This window comes from Lynx canadensis, chromosome D2 (genome assembly GCF_007474595.2).
Source record: "Lynx canadensis isolate LIC74 chromosome D2, mLynCan4.pri.v2, whole genome shotgun sequence".
Classification (NCBI taxonomy): Eukaryota; Metazoa; Chordata; class Mammalia; order Carnivora; family Felidae; genus Lynx; species Lynx canadensis.
The window spans coordinates 156,371-170,999 of record NC_044313.2 but is presented as its reverse complement, the minus strand read 5'-3'; the positions used below and the strand labels follow the sequence as shown (position 1 = coordinate 170,999).

The 14,629-nt window shown below is 47.4% G+C and overlaps 1 protein-coding gene across 1 annotated transcript; it reads right to left on the bottom strand.

Annotated features, from left to right (window-relative positions):
• Positions 1 to 4,876: 4,876 nt before the first annotated feature.
• LOC115527675 (olfactory receptor 13A1-like) lies at positions 4,877 to 5,794 on the bottom strand. The gene has a single exon (XM_030335458.1). It carries the CDS (start codon positions 5,792 to 5,794, stop codon positions 4,877 to 4,879), a length of 918 nt encoding a protein of 305 aa, XP_030191318.1.
• Between the last annotated feature and the right edge of the window lie 8,835 nt (positions 5,795 to 14,629).

The following is a 14,629-nucleotide window of genomic DNA, read 5'->3' as shown; positions in this document are numbered from 1 at the left end:
GTTGGGACTTAGAGGAAGGATGCAGGGCTCCTCCATCTGTGCTGCCCTACCCCAGTGCGGACTGCTCCCTGTCCCTTCCCCAGTGCGGAATGCTCCCTGTCCCTTCCCCAGGTGCAGACTGTTCCCCATCCCTTCCCCAGTGCAGAGTGCTCCCCGTCCCTTCACCAGTAAGGAGTGCTCCCTGTCCTTCCCCAGTGTGGAGTGCTCCCCATCCTTCCCCAATGTGAAGTGCTCCCTGCCCTTCCCCAGTGTTGAGTGCTCCCCTGCAGAGTGCAGAGTGCTCCCTCCCCTGCCACAGTACAGAGTGCTCCCTGCCCTTCCCTGGTTAAGAGTGCTCCCCTGCCCTTCCCCCGTGCAGAGTGCTCCCTGCCCTTCTCCAGTGCCGAGTGCTCCCCGTCCCTTCACCAGTAAGGAGTGCTCCCTGTCCTTCCCCAGTGTGGAGTGCTCCCCGTCCTTCCCCAATGCGGAGGGCTCCCTGCCCTTCCCCCATGCAGAGTGCTCCCTGCCCTTCCCCCGTGCAGAGTGCTCCCTGTCCCTTCACCAGTAAGGAGTGCTCCCTGTCCTTCCCCAGTGTGGAGTGCTCCCCATCCTTCCCCAGTGTGGAGTGCTCCCCGTCCTTCCCCAATGTGGAGTGCTCCCTGCCCTTCCCCCGTGCAGAGTGCTCCCCGTCCCTTCACCAGCAAGGAGTGCTCCCTGTCCTTCCCCAGTGTGGAGTGCTCCCCATCCTTCCCCAGTGTGGAGTGCTCCCCGTCCTTCCCCAATGCGGAGTGCTCCCTGCCCTTCCCCCATGCAGAGTGCTCCCTGCCCTTCTCCAGTGCAGAGGGCTGTGCCTGTTTTTGTAGTTTCTCCGGCAGGAAACTAATGGGTTGCTGATCTGTTTGCTGCTTTTAAGGTTACATGTAAGTGCCCTGGGGTTGTCTAGAGTAGTCTTTATTCTGCAGCTAAGTTGGCCTTGCATCTGACCTACAGCCCTTCTGCATCCTCCACGGAGTATGTGAAGTCTCTATGAATCATGACGATGGGCAAACACATGTCACAGAGGAGGAACAATGAGTGCAGATTACATCAATGATGAAATAAAATTTCACTTTCAGATTGAAAATTTTGGTGAAGAGAAGGGGAAATTAATACATGTGTACATTGTTTGTATTTTGTGAACAAATAAAATTTGTCAGTGTTCATAAATATCCCTTCCAAGATTCATCCCCCTTCCCAGACTGTGTTCTGCATACATACCCAGTGCTCAAATATTTATGAAAATACCAAGTGTAGCATTTTTATAACAAAAATGAAGTAATCAAATTTCCATCAATAAATGCCTGGCTAGGGGTGCCTGGGTGGCTCGGTCGGTTAAGCCTCTGACTCTCGGTTATGGCTCACGTCATGATCTCACAGTCTGTGAGATCAAGCCCCATGTTGGGCTCTGTGCTGACAGCATAGAACCTGCTTAGAATTCATTCTCTCTCTCTCTGCCCCTCCCCTGCTTGTGCTTTCTCGCTCGCTCGCTCTCTCAAAATAAATAAACATTAAGAAAATTGGGAGATGGGGCGCCTGGGTGGCGCAGTCGGTTAAGCGTCCGACTTCAGCCAGGTCACGATCTCGCGGTCCGTGAGTTCGAGCCCCGCGTCTGGCTCTGGGCTGATGGCTCAGAGCCTGGAGCCTGTTTCCGATTCTGTGTCTCCCTCTCTCTCTGCCCCTCCCCCGTTCATGCTCTGTCTCTCTCTGTCCCAAAAATAAATAAACGTTGAAAGAAAATTGGGAGATGAATTCTAAGTGACGAAAGTGGCCCGGAGGGGCCGGTTGAAACCGTTTTGATCCTGCTGACTCACAAGCTGTCAGTGCTGTGTAACATTCTGTAGCCGGTTCGTTTATCTTTTGGAGTCAGGCAAGCTGAGAATGATAGAAATGCAGATGGCTGGATGGTGGTTGGAAGCATTCCCGTGATTTATATTTTGATAGAATTTGGAAGAAATCTTTTCCCTGTAATACTATCTTCAGAGCTCAAGTACTGTGTTACCATCCGAAGCAGTGTGTGGTCCTCTACAGCCTTCCCACAGCGTGACCGTGCTGCCAGTGGTACATCAGGCCCTGGTCACAGAGGGACTCATGTGCCGTGTGGTGACCCTCCCACAGCAGTGAAACATAACCTTCATGGAGCCTCTGGGAGCTGCCTGTGGCTGGGCCTTGCAGTGGGGAGATGACCCATGGCCTGCAGGCCATTGAGAGGAAACGGGGTGTTCTGGGGGACACGATGCACTTGCCAACCAGCTGAGCTGCCTACACTTACTAAGAGGGGTGCCTCTGAAACCTCACATTATGAGACTGGCAACTTCTCTTTAAACAAACAGTATATGAGTATTTCTGCTGAGTGAAAATTAAAAATTATCTGCTAAATGGAGGAATTTAGTTGAGGGGGTCCTCAGCTTTCTCCGGGTTGAGGGAGAGTATCAGATCCATGACAATACAGGAAAGTCGTGCTTTTACCCTGGATCAGGAGTACTCACACCTTGGTTTACACGGGCATCACCCAGGGAGCCTGTTAAAAGGCAGACTCTGATTCATTAGGGTTTTTTTTTTCTTTCAACGTTTTAATTTTATTTTTGGGACAGAGAGAGACAGATCATGAACAGGGGAGGGGCAGAGAGAGAGGGAGACACAGAATCGGAAGCAGGCTCCAGGCTCCGAGCCATCAGCCCAGAGCCCGACGCGGGGCTCCAACTCACGGACCGCGAGATCGTGACCTGGCTGAAGTTGGACGCTTAACTGACTGCGCCACCCAGGCGCCCCTGATTCATTAGGTTTTAATGAGCTTTCCAAGTGATTCCTTTTTTAGTAGTAAAAATTAACAGTAAAATTAAAACTATTTTTAATCGTGTGAAATTTCAAATGTATACGTGTAACAAGACGCTGACTTCTTGCCACATTTGCTTTATATCTCTGTGTAAGAAAACATCACAGAGCAACTCAAGTTTCCCATTTAATCTCTCTCCCTCCTTGCACCCCAGATGTGACTGCTATTCTGAAGACTGAACACCATTTCATATGTTTTTGCATATATTTATTTTAGTAAACAATACGATGTATTATTTCAATATTTTTATAAATACGGCAATGCTTGCCACCTGTCTGCCGTCACTTTCTACTTGCTTTCCTTACTTGACATTATGCTTTTGGTGTGTGTCCCTGTGGAAAAGGCACATCCAACATGACAGTCCACATGTGATGTGTGTCCACATTAATATGTATGGATTTGGGATGATAATCAATGTGTGATGAATCCATGGCTTGCTAATTTATCTTCCCATGGGTGGGTGGTTAGGTAGTTTCCACTTTTTTGCTCCTGCACAAAGTGATGGAATAAACAACTGTGACCCTGTGTTGTACACACAGGAGTGAAATTGTTGTATAGTAGATACGTGCATCTTCACCTTGAATAGATGTGCAAAGTAAGACAGTCCTGTGGATCACGTGTCATTTAGTTATCACCTATTGTGTTCCAGGTCCTGTTTTCTTGCTGAGGATACAATGGTGAGCACAAACTATAGCCCCTCTCTTAATGAAACCCAGTATGAGAGATATTAATTAAGTAATCAACTGAATGAGTAGCTCTAAGGGAAATAAGAAGGTACTAGGAGGGCAGACGGTGGAGGGAGCTGACTCAGTCTGGTTAGGGGGAAATCAGGGATTTAACATGCAGCTGGGATGTGAAAAGAGCATAAGCTAACCAGGCAAATAGCATTTCGTGCAGGAATAATGTGTCCACAAGACTCAAGGAGGCACGTTGCCTTGGGTCATGAGGTTCTTATCCTATCCTTGGACCAGAGATTCCAGGGCCATCATTAGATGGGAAGGGAGATGTCTTAGGGTTCTCCAGAGAAACAGAACCAGTGGGAGATATACATACTTCTGGGCTTATGATGATTTACACACACACACACACACACACACACACACAAACACATATAATATGCACATACACACATATGTATAACATAGTATAACTAATATATGTGTAATTACATGAACGGCATTATACAATATAGCGTGCAATACACATATACATACATATGGAGGCTCATTATTGAATTGGCTCATGCAGTTATGGAAGTCCTCACTACCAGCCATCTGTAAACTGGGGACCTAGAAGAACTGATGGAATAATTCAGTCCAAGTCTGAAGGCCTGTTAGTTGGGGGGCAACATGTAAGTCCGATTCTGGGTCTGAAAGCCAAAGAAGCAAGTATATTCTTCCTTCCCTTTTTTGTTCCATTCTGGCCGTCACTGGACTGAATGACGCCCATCCCCGCTGGTGAGGACAGTCTTCTTTATCCAGTTTTCCCGTTCAAATGTTCATCTCTTCCAGAGACACCCTCACAAGCACACCCAGAAATAATGTTTGACCAGCTGTCTGGTGTGCTGCAGCCCAGTCAGGTTGGCACACAAAAGCAACTATCGTAGGAGAGACATCCTCGGCGGTTCAGGACCGAGACCCACGTGGCCTAAGCAGAACTCTGGACAGCTCTACAGGGGCACTTTTAATGGAACTGAGCCAGCTCCCACCTCCTGAAGGTCAATAAGACATAGGCAGAGACTCTGGGTTGGTGAGAAATCCCAGGGATCTCAGAAGGAACCAATGCATCCGTTGTGTGTTAATGTGTGTCATATTCTGGGAAATGCAAACTTTCAGTAACAGGCGGCTGAAAGCCACATCTCACTAGGATGCCGTGGAGAATCCACAGAAGAATATTTCCTCAACAAAGCTGTTTTGAAGGTGTCAATGGCAACTCACATAGAAAGAGGGTGTTTATAACAGGTAGGACACATAAGAGTCAGGGGTCAGAGAGCAACAAAGAACGCGAACTTTAGAAACTGCCCATTTACAGATTTTTGGCCATGTGCATCAAGACCTTCCTGAGAGCTGCCTTGATATCCTTGTTCCTCAGGCTGTAGATGAGAGGGTTCAAGGTGGGGCTCACAGTGGAGTAAAGCACAGCCACCACCTTGCCCGTCCCTGGGGAGTGGCTGGAGCCAGGGCTCAAGTAGGTGTAGATGATGGTGGAGTAGTACAAGGTGGCTGCAATGAGATGGGAGGAACAGGTGGAGAAGGCCCGCTGCTTCCCCTTGGCTGTTCGAACCCTCAGGATGGTGGACATGATGAACCCGTAGGACACCATGGTGAGCAGGAAGTTCAACACGGCAAAGAAGACGTCAGCTATAATTGCCATGATGTTGTTCACATATGTGGAGGAGCAGGAGAGCAGCAGCAGAGGAGGGATCCCACAGAAGACGTGGCCAATCACGTAGGGCCCACGGAAGGTCCGCCGTGACATCAGGCAGGCATTGACTCCAGCGCCAAGCATGCCGATGCCCACACAGCTCCAGCCCGCGCCGCACACACCCTGGGGGTCATCATGGAGCCATAGTGCAGTGGTTGACAGATGGCCATGTAGCGGTCGTAGGCCACGGCGGTGAAGAGCAGCACCTCCCCTGCCACCGCCCACAACCATGCAGGGCCATGCAGCCCCAGTAGGAGATGCTCCTCTTCTCCTCCACCAGGATCCCTTGGGCACCATGGTGCATGTGCAGACAAGAGCCAGCACAGACAGGTTGGCCAGGAAGAAGTACATGGGGGTGTGGAGCCTGGAGCTGAGGGTGATGGCCACCACGAGGAGGGAGTGGCCACAGAGTGCCACGGCGTAGAGGCAGAGGAAGAGAATGAAGAGGAGAGCCTGGAACGGTGGCACTTCTGAGAAGCCCTGCAGTGGGAATTGTGTCACCAGCATCTGATTACTCATGGGCTTTGGTCTGTCCAGACTCTTTCTGGTCAAGATACCTTCATATGTCAGACTCTCCCGGAATTTACCAAATTTCTTATTTCATTAGACTCAGACATCACCAGCTAACAAGCTCCTCTCAGGGAAACGGGTAGGAGCACTTACCCTTCCACCTCCTGCACTCAGGACTACCTCCCCACCCCCCACGTCCCTACACTCAGGACTACCTCCCCGCCCCCCACACCCCTGTGCTCAGGACTACCCACGCCCCTACCTGGTGCAGTGGTCTCCCGCAGTGATTGTCTGACCTCACCCTGTCCCTGCTAGAACCCTTCAGGAGCATGATGTACAGCGTCCACAGTGGGCCTTAAAGTGTCCCCATGTCCCATCCTGGCCAGGGAGTGTCCAGCCTCACCCCTGCTCTTCTCCCCTCTCCCTCAAAGTGTCCTATTCTGCTCCCTCTGCCTGGTCCCCCAACCCTCTGCACATCCCCTGATGAGCTGCCCCAGATGGGAGCTTCCACCTAAGTGAACGTCAGACCCCAACATGGAGCCTGGGCTCTGCTTAGGGGACAGGGGCTGCTGCCGGGGGAAGCAGGAGCCCAGGTTCAGGGAAGGGCGGTCTGCAGTCAGGTGGGAGAGTAAGTCACCAATGGGGACAGACACGAGGTCCAGGCTGGTGGGCAGAGTCAAGACCAGAAGAGGAAGGCCAGTGGTGGTTCAGGCAGTCCTGGAAGCAAGGAGGAGGTCCCAGGCTGAGGGGTCCAGGGCAGACACACAAAGAAGGAGCAGATCAAGGGGTTTCCCAGAGCCCAGGGTTGCTGACTCAGCCCCGATGACTGCCCTGTCCTGGGAATGATACACCCAAGGCCAGGTCAGGGCAGCATCAACTGATTCTGTAGGGGTGACCTTGTCCGTAGCCCTTGTCCATGCTGATTCCATGCTGGCCCTTTGGAACTTAGCACAACTGCAGATGTATTTCATATTCCTTAATAATATTTGTTGTATGAAAACAGACACAAGAGATATTTCAAGGATGAGCCTGTAAATGACAAGTGCATAAATGTTGGGCTTATGGAGAAGGCTGGACACTTCAGAAAGACACAGTTGCTCCAGTGGATGGGGTTACACGGTGTCCCGTTAACCGGACCCAGTATCAGGACGACACCCCCCACAAGCATACTTCACACGTGCAGACACAGGGGCCCTTTTCAGACAAGTAACCCTATTGCAGATCAGATGACAGTATTACCTACTGCTGAGTGGGAGAGTCTCTTTCTTCCATCCTGAGCCCAGACCTGCCTGAACGGAAGGACACTGTGAACCAGTTAAGTCTCTCAGTAAAGCACTTCTTAAAGGGTTTCTTATGACAAACAGGTGACATGTTGTATTGTCACTGTTCTAATGATGACTTTGTCCAGCAAATGTACAAACCTTCCCCAAGTTCACAGGGGCGACCCAGTCTTAAGAAAAATATTTCTGCTTAAAATGTCAGGTGTGAATGGGTCCCAGCAATCCTCATTTTTACAACCCAAGGGATTTTCATGTTGGAAAGACCAGCAAGCATGGGGTAGCCACTCTATCTTCTGAAGGAAGATACTGCTCCTGCTCTGTGCAGTAATGTGGTATTAATAGGGACATTCTTGGAAGTGCCATTAAATACATCATTCTGGCAACTGGACCTGAAGTCAGACCCTTTCAGGCTTTTCCCATTGCAGAAAAGAGAATAGTGCACAGAATGAGCTATTTATGATCTGCTGCCCTTGGGTTGGGCTGTGCTGTGAACATGAGGGGCCCAAGAAGAGCAGAGGCTGAAGTCTGAGGGTCAGAGGAGAGCAGTGGGAACATAGAAGCACCGTAGGGCAAACCCTCCGCTCTTGTGAAGACGCAGAAAACTCCCACCCTGCTCTCCTTTCCGGCCACGGAAGAACTGACCCTGGACAGTGTGTGGTCAGTTGTTGGTTTATGAAATTGCAACTTATCATAACAACATATTCCTTCAAAAAGCAGAAGCCGGTAGCTTTCAAACTCTCCCTAATGTCCAGGACAGACTTGCACACGACCCCCTCCCAGGGCACAGCCAGGGTATGTGACCCAGACAGACAGAAATGGCAGAACTTAAGGGCACTGGGCTCTGGGGGGCAGCAGGCCACCACGGACGTGACCACACGCAAACCCAGGACAGAAGGTGCATCAGCCAGAGGGAGACGGGAGCAACTGGGGGCCTGTCTCACTTCCTTGGGGTCAGGAGAGGTGACAAGTGTGGCAGCACCCACCTCAGAGGAGAGCCGTGCTGTCCTCTGCCTTCCTGGCAGGTATTTGGAGGCGTCTGCTGGTGGTCCAGAGAGGACGGGGCACATCTCTGCCCTTGCACCTGCCCTGAGCTGCAGAACTCATGTACGTGGACTTCAGCCACAGAGTCCTAGCCCCTACTCCCTTCCCTGCCCTGCTCTCTCTGTGAACACTGAAGCTGATTAAACCCCTTAAAATTCAAAACTGCTCAATAACTTTTGACCTAGCAAATAAAAACTTTCATGATCTAAGTCATTGTATTCCACTAATTTTGTAAAGTGAATCTCTCCAACTATAGCAAGAGATTCACAATCAAGAATAAATACACAGTACCACTTAAACAATTTTTTGGCAGATTGAAGCTTCTTCTCAAGTCCTGGAAACATTGCAGATGGTCCTTAAACTGCCGAGGGAGTCCCCTCGGGACTGATTCAGAAGAAACAAACCACATCCCCTTGTGCAGGCACAGTCTGGGTCCTCCTGTGCTCAGGATGGGGGACAGTAGCCGGAGCCGAGGGTGGCCTGGTTTTATTTTTTTTATTTTTTATTTTTTTAATTTATTTTTTATTTTTTATATATATGAAATTTATTGACAAATTGGTTTCCATACAACACCCAGTGCTCATCCCAAAAGGTGCCCTCCTCAATACCCATCACCCACCCTCCCCTCCCTCCCACCCCCCATCAACCCTCAGTTTGTTCTCAGTTTTTAACAGTCTCTTATGCTTTGGCTCTCTCCCACTCTAACCTCTTTTTTTTTTTCCTTCCCCTCCCCCATGGGTTCCTGTTAAGTTTCTCAGGATCCACATAAGAGTGAAACCATGTGGTATCTGTCTTTCTCTGTATGGCTTATTTCACTTAGCATTACACTCTCCAGTTCCATCCACGTTGCTACAAAAGGCCATATTTCATTTTTTCTCATTGCCACATAGTACTCCATTGTGTATATATACCACAATTTCTTTATCCATTCATCAGTTGATGGACATTTAGGCTCTTTCCATAATTTGGCTATTGTTGAGAGTGCTGCTATGAACATTGGGGTACAAGTGCCCCTATGCATCAGTACTCCTGTATCCCTTGGATAAATTCCTAGCAGTGCTATTGCTGGGTCATAGGGTAGGTCTATTTTTAATTTTCTGAGGAACCTCCACACTGCTTTCCAGAGCGGCTGCACCACTTTGCATTCCCACCAACAGTGCAAGAGGGTTCCCGTTTCTCCACATCCTCTCCAGCATCTATAGTCTCCTGATTTGTTCATTTTGGCCACTCTGACTGGCGTGAGGTGATACCTGAGTGTGGTTTTGATTTGTATTTCCCTGATAAGGAGCGACGCTGAACATCTTTTCATGTGCCTGTTGGCCATCTGGATGTCTTCTTTAGAGAAGTGTCTATTCATGTTTTCTGCCCATTTCTTCACTGGGTTATTTGTTTTTCGGGTGTGGAGTTTGGTGAGCTCTTTATAGATTTTAGATACTAGCCCTTTGTCCGATATGTCATTTGCAAATATCTTTTCCCATTCCGTTGGTTGACTTTTAGTTTTGTTGGTTGTTTCCTTTGCTGTGCAGAAGCCTTTTATCTTCATGAGGTCCCAGTAATTCACTTTTGCTTTTAATTCCCTTGCCTTTGGGGATGTGTCGAGTAAGAGATTGCTACGGCTGAGGTCAGAGAGGTCTTTTCCTGCTTTCTCCTCTAAGGTTTTGATGGTTTCCTGTCTCACATTTAGGTCCTTTATCCATTTTGAGTTTATTTTTGTAAATGGTGTGAGAAAGTGGTCTAGTTTCAACCTTCTGCATGTTGCTGTCCAGTTCTCCCAGCACCATTTGTTAAAGAGGCTGTCTTTTTTCCATTGGATGTTCTTTCCTGCTTTGTCAAAGATGAGTTGGCCGTACGTTTGTGGGTCTAGTTCTGGGGTTTCTATTCTATTCCATTGGTCTGTGCGTCTGTTTTTGTGCCAATACCATGCTGTCTTGATGATGACAGCTTTGTAGTAGAGGCTAAAGTCTGGGATTGTGATGCCTCCTGCTTTGGTCCTCTTCTTCAAAATTCCTTTGGCTATTCGGGGCCTTTTGTGGTTCCATATGAATTTTAGGATTGCTTGTTCTAATTTCGAGAAGAATGCTGGTGCAATTTTGATTGGGATTGCATTGAATGTGTAGATAGCTTTGGGTAGTATTGACATTTTGACAATATTTATTTTTCCAATCCATGAGCAGGGAATGTCTTTCCATTTCTTTAAATCTTCTTCAATTACCTTCATAAGCTTTCTATAGTTTTCAGCATACAGATCCTTTACATCTTTGGTTAGATTTATTCCTAGGTATTTTATGCTTCTTGGTGCAATTGTGAATGGGATCATTTTCTTTATTTGTCTTTCTGTCGCTTCATTGTTAGTGTATAAGAATGCAACTGATTTCTGTACATTGATTTTGTATCCTGCAACTTTGCTGAATTCATGTATCAGTTCTAGCAGACTTTTGGTGGAGTCTATCGGATTTTCCATGTATAATATCATGTCATCTGCAAAAAGCGAAAGCTTGACTTCATCTTTGCCAATTTTGATGCCTTTGATTTCCTTTTGTCGTCTGATTGCTGATGCTAGAACTTCCAGCACTATGTTAAACAACAGCGGTGAGAGTGGGCATCCCTGTCGTGTTCCTGATCTCAGGGAAAAAGCTCTCAGTTTTTCCCCGTTGAGGATGATGTTAGCTGTGGGCTTTTCATAAATGGCTTTTATGATGTTTAAGTATGTTCCTTCTATCCCAACTTTCTCAAGGGTTTTTATTAAGAAAGGGTGCTGGATTTTGTCAAAGGCCTTTTCTGCATCGATTGACAGGATCATATGGTTCTTCTCTTTTTTTTTGTTAATGTGATGTATCACGTTGATTGATTTGTGAATGTTGAACCAGCCCTGCATCCCAGGAATGAATCCCACTTGATCATGGTGAATAATTCTTTTTATATGCTGTTGAATTCGATTTGCTAGTATCTTATTGAGAATTTTTGCATCCATATTCATCAGGGATATTGGCCTGTAGTTCTCTTTTTTTACTGGGTCTCTGTCTGGTTTAGGAATCAAAGTAATACTGGCTTCATAGAATGAGTCTGGAAGTTTTCCTTCCCTTTCTATTTCTTGGAATAGCTTGAGAAGGATAGGTATTATCTCTGCTTTAAATGTCTGGTAGAACTCCCCTGGGAAGCCATCTGGTCCTGGACTCTTATTTGTTGGGAGATTTTTGATAACCGATTCAATTTCTTCACTGGTTATGGGTCTGTTCAAGCTTTCTATTTCCTCCTGATTGAGTTTTGGAAGAGTGTGGGTGTTCAGGAATTTGTCCATTTCTTCCAGGTTGTCCAATTTGTTGGCATATAATTTTTCATAGTATTCCCTGATAATTGTTTGTATCTCTGAGGGATTGGTTGTAATAATTCCATTTTCATTCATGATTTTATCTATTTGGGTCATCTCCCTTTTCTTTTTGAGAAGCCTGGCTAGAGGTTTGTCAATTTTGTTTATTTTTTCAAAAAACCAACTCTTGGTTTCGTTGATCTGCTCTACAGTTTTTTTAGATTCTATATTGTTTATTTCTGCTCTGATCTTTATTATTTCTCTTCTTCTGCTGGGTTTAGGCTGCCTTTGCTGTTCTGCTTCTATTTCCTTTAGGTGTGCTGTTAGATTTTGTATTTGGGATTTTTCTTGTTTCTTGAGATAGGCCTGGATTGCAATGTATTTTCCTCTCAGGACTGCCTTCGCTGCGTCCCAAAGCGTTTGGATTGTTGTATTTTCATTTTCGTTTGTTTCCATATATTTTTTGATTTCTTCTCTAATTGCCTGGTTGACCCACTCATTCGTTAGTAGGGTGTTCTTTAACCTCCATGCTTTTGGAGGTTTTCCAGACTTTTTCCTGTGGTTGATTTCAAGCTTCATAGCATTGTGGTCTGAAAGTATGCATGGTATAATTTCAATTCTTGTAAACTTATGAAGGGCTGTTTTGTGACCCAGTATATGATCTATCTTGGAGAATGTTCCATGTGCACTCGAGAAGAAAGTATATTCTGTTGCTTTGGGATGCAGAGTTCTAAATAGATCTGTCAAGTCCATCTGATCCAATGTCTCATTCAGGGCCCTTGTTTCTTTATTGACCGTGTGTCTAGATGATCTATCCATTTCTGTAAGTGGGGTGTTAAAGTCCCCAGCAATTACCACATTCTTATCAATAAGGTTGCTTATGTTTATGAGTAATTGTTTTATATATTTGGGGGCTCCGGTATTCGGCGCATAGACATTTATAATTGTTAGCTCTTCCTGATGGATAGACCCTGTAACTATTATATAATGTCCTTCTTCATCTCTTGTTACAGCCTTTAATTTAAAGTTTAGTTTGTCTGATATAAGTATGGCTACTCCAGCTTTCTTTTGGCTTCCAGTAGCATGATAAATAGTTCTCCATCCCCTCACTCTGAATCTAAAGGTGTCCTCAGGTCTAAAATGAGTCTCTTGTAGACAGCAAATAGATGGGTCTTGTTTTTTTATCCATTCTGATACCCTATGTCTTTTGGTTGGCGCATTTAATCCATTTACATTCAGTGTTATTATAGAAAGATACGGGTTTAGAGTCATTGTGATGTCTGTATGTTTTATGCTTGTAGTGATGTCTCTGGTACTTTGTCTCACAGGGTCCCCCTTAGGATCTCTTGTAGGGCTGGTTTAGTGGTGACAAATTCCTTCAGTTTTTGTTTGTTTGGGAAGACCTTTATCTCTCCTTCTATTCTAAATGACAGACTTGCTGGATAAAGGATTCTCGGCTGCATATTTTTGCTGTCTAGCACCCTGAAAATCTCGTGCCAATTCTTTCTGGCCTGCCAAGTTTCAAAAGAGAGATCAGTCACGAGTCTTATAGGTCTCCCTTTATATGTGAGGGCACGTTTACCCCTTGCTGCTTTCAGAATTTTCTCTTTATCCTTGTATTTTGCCAGTTTCACTATGATATGTCGTGCAGAAGATCGATTCAAGTTACGTCTGAAGGGAGTTCTCTGTGCCTCTTGGATTTCAATGCCTTTTTCCTTCCCCAGTTCAGGGAAGTTCTCAGCTATAATTTCTTCAAGTACCCCTTCAGCACCTTTCCCTCTCTCTTCCTCCTCTGGGATACCAATTATGCGTATATTATTTCTTTTTAGTGTATCACTTAGTTCTCTAATTTTCCCCTCATACTCCTGGATTTTTTTATCTCTCTTTTTCTCAGCTTCCTCTTTTTCTATAACTTTATCTTCTAGTTCACCTATTCTCTCCTCTGCCTCTTCCATCCGAGCCGTGGTGGTTTGCATTTTGTTTTGCATTTCATTTAAAGCGTTTTTCAGCTCCTCGTGACTGTTCCTTAGTCCCTTGATCTCTGTAGCAAGAGATTCTCTGCTGTCCTGTATACTGTTTTCCAGCCCAGCGATTAATTTTATGACTATTATTCTAAATTCACTTTCTGTTATATTATTTAAATCCTTTTTGATCAGCTCATTAGCTGTTGTTATTTCCTGGAGATTCTTCTGAGGGGAATTCTTCCGCTTGGTCATTTTGGATAGTCCCTGGTGTGGTGAGGACCTGCAGGGCACTTCCCCTGTGCTGTGGTGTATAACTGGAGTTGGTGGGAGGGGCCGCAGTCAGTCCTGATGTCTGCCCCCAGCCCACCGCTGGGGCCACAGTCAGACTGGTGTGTGCCTTCCCTTCCCCTCTCCTAGGGGCGGGATTCACTGTGGGGTGGCGTGGCCCGTCTGGGCTACTTGCACACTGCCAGGCTTGTGATGCTGGGGATCTGTCGTATTAGCTGGGGTGGGAAGGCAAGGTGCACGGCGGCGGGGGGGGGGCAAGCTTAGCTCACTTCTCCTTAGGTGATCCACTTCAGGAGGGGCCCTGTGGCAGCCGGAGGGAGTCAGATCCGCTGCCGGAGGTTTGGCTCCGCAGAAGCACAGAGTTGGGTGTTTGCGCGGAGCGAGCAATTTCCCTGGCCGGAACCGTTTCCCTTTGGGATTTTGGCTGGGGGATGGGCGGGGGAGATGGCGCTGGCGAGCGCCTTTGTTCCCCGCCAAACTGAGCTCTGTCGTCCGGGGGCTCCGCAGCTCACCTTTCCTTTGTCCTCCAGCCTTCCCGCTTTCCGAGCAGAGCTGTTAACTTATGACCTCCCAGACGCTAAGTCGCGCTTGCTGTCGGAACACAGTCCGTCAGGCCCCTCCGCTTTTGCAAGCCGGACTCGGGGGCTCTGCTTGGCTGGTGAGCCGCCCCTCCGCCCCGGCTCCCTCCCGCCAGTCCGTGGAGCGCGCACCGCCTCGCCGCCCTTCCTACTCTCTTCCGTGGGCCTGTCGTCTGCACTTGGGTCCGGTGACTCCGTTCTGCTAATCCTCTGGCGGTTTTCTGGGTTATTTAGGCAGGTGTAGGTGGAATCTAAGTGATCAGCAGGACGCGCGGTGAGCCCAGCGTCCTCCTAGGCCGCCATCTTCCCCTCCTCTTCCGAGGGTGGCCTGGTTTTAAAGAGCCAGGCTGCTGTGTGACGCAGCGAGTGAGGGCGTAAACCCACTG

Bases quoted from the DNA above. Each gene is read 5' to 3' on its own strand.
- LOC115527675 (XM_030335458.1), bottom strand. From the start codon at position 5,794: ATGAGTAATCAGATGCTGGTGACACAATTCCCACTGCAGGGCTTCTCA.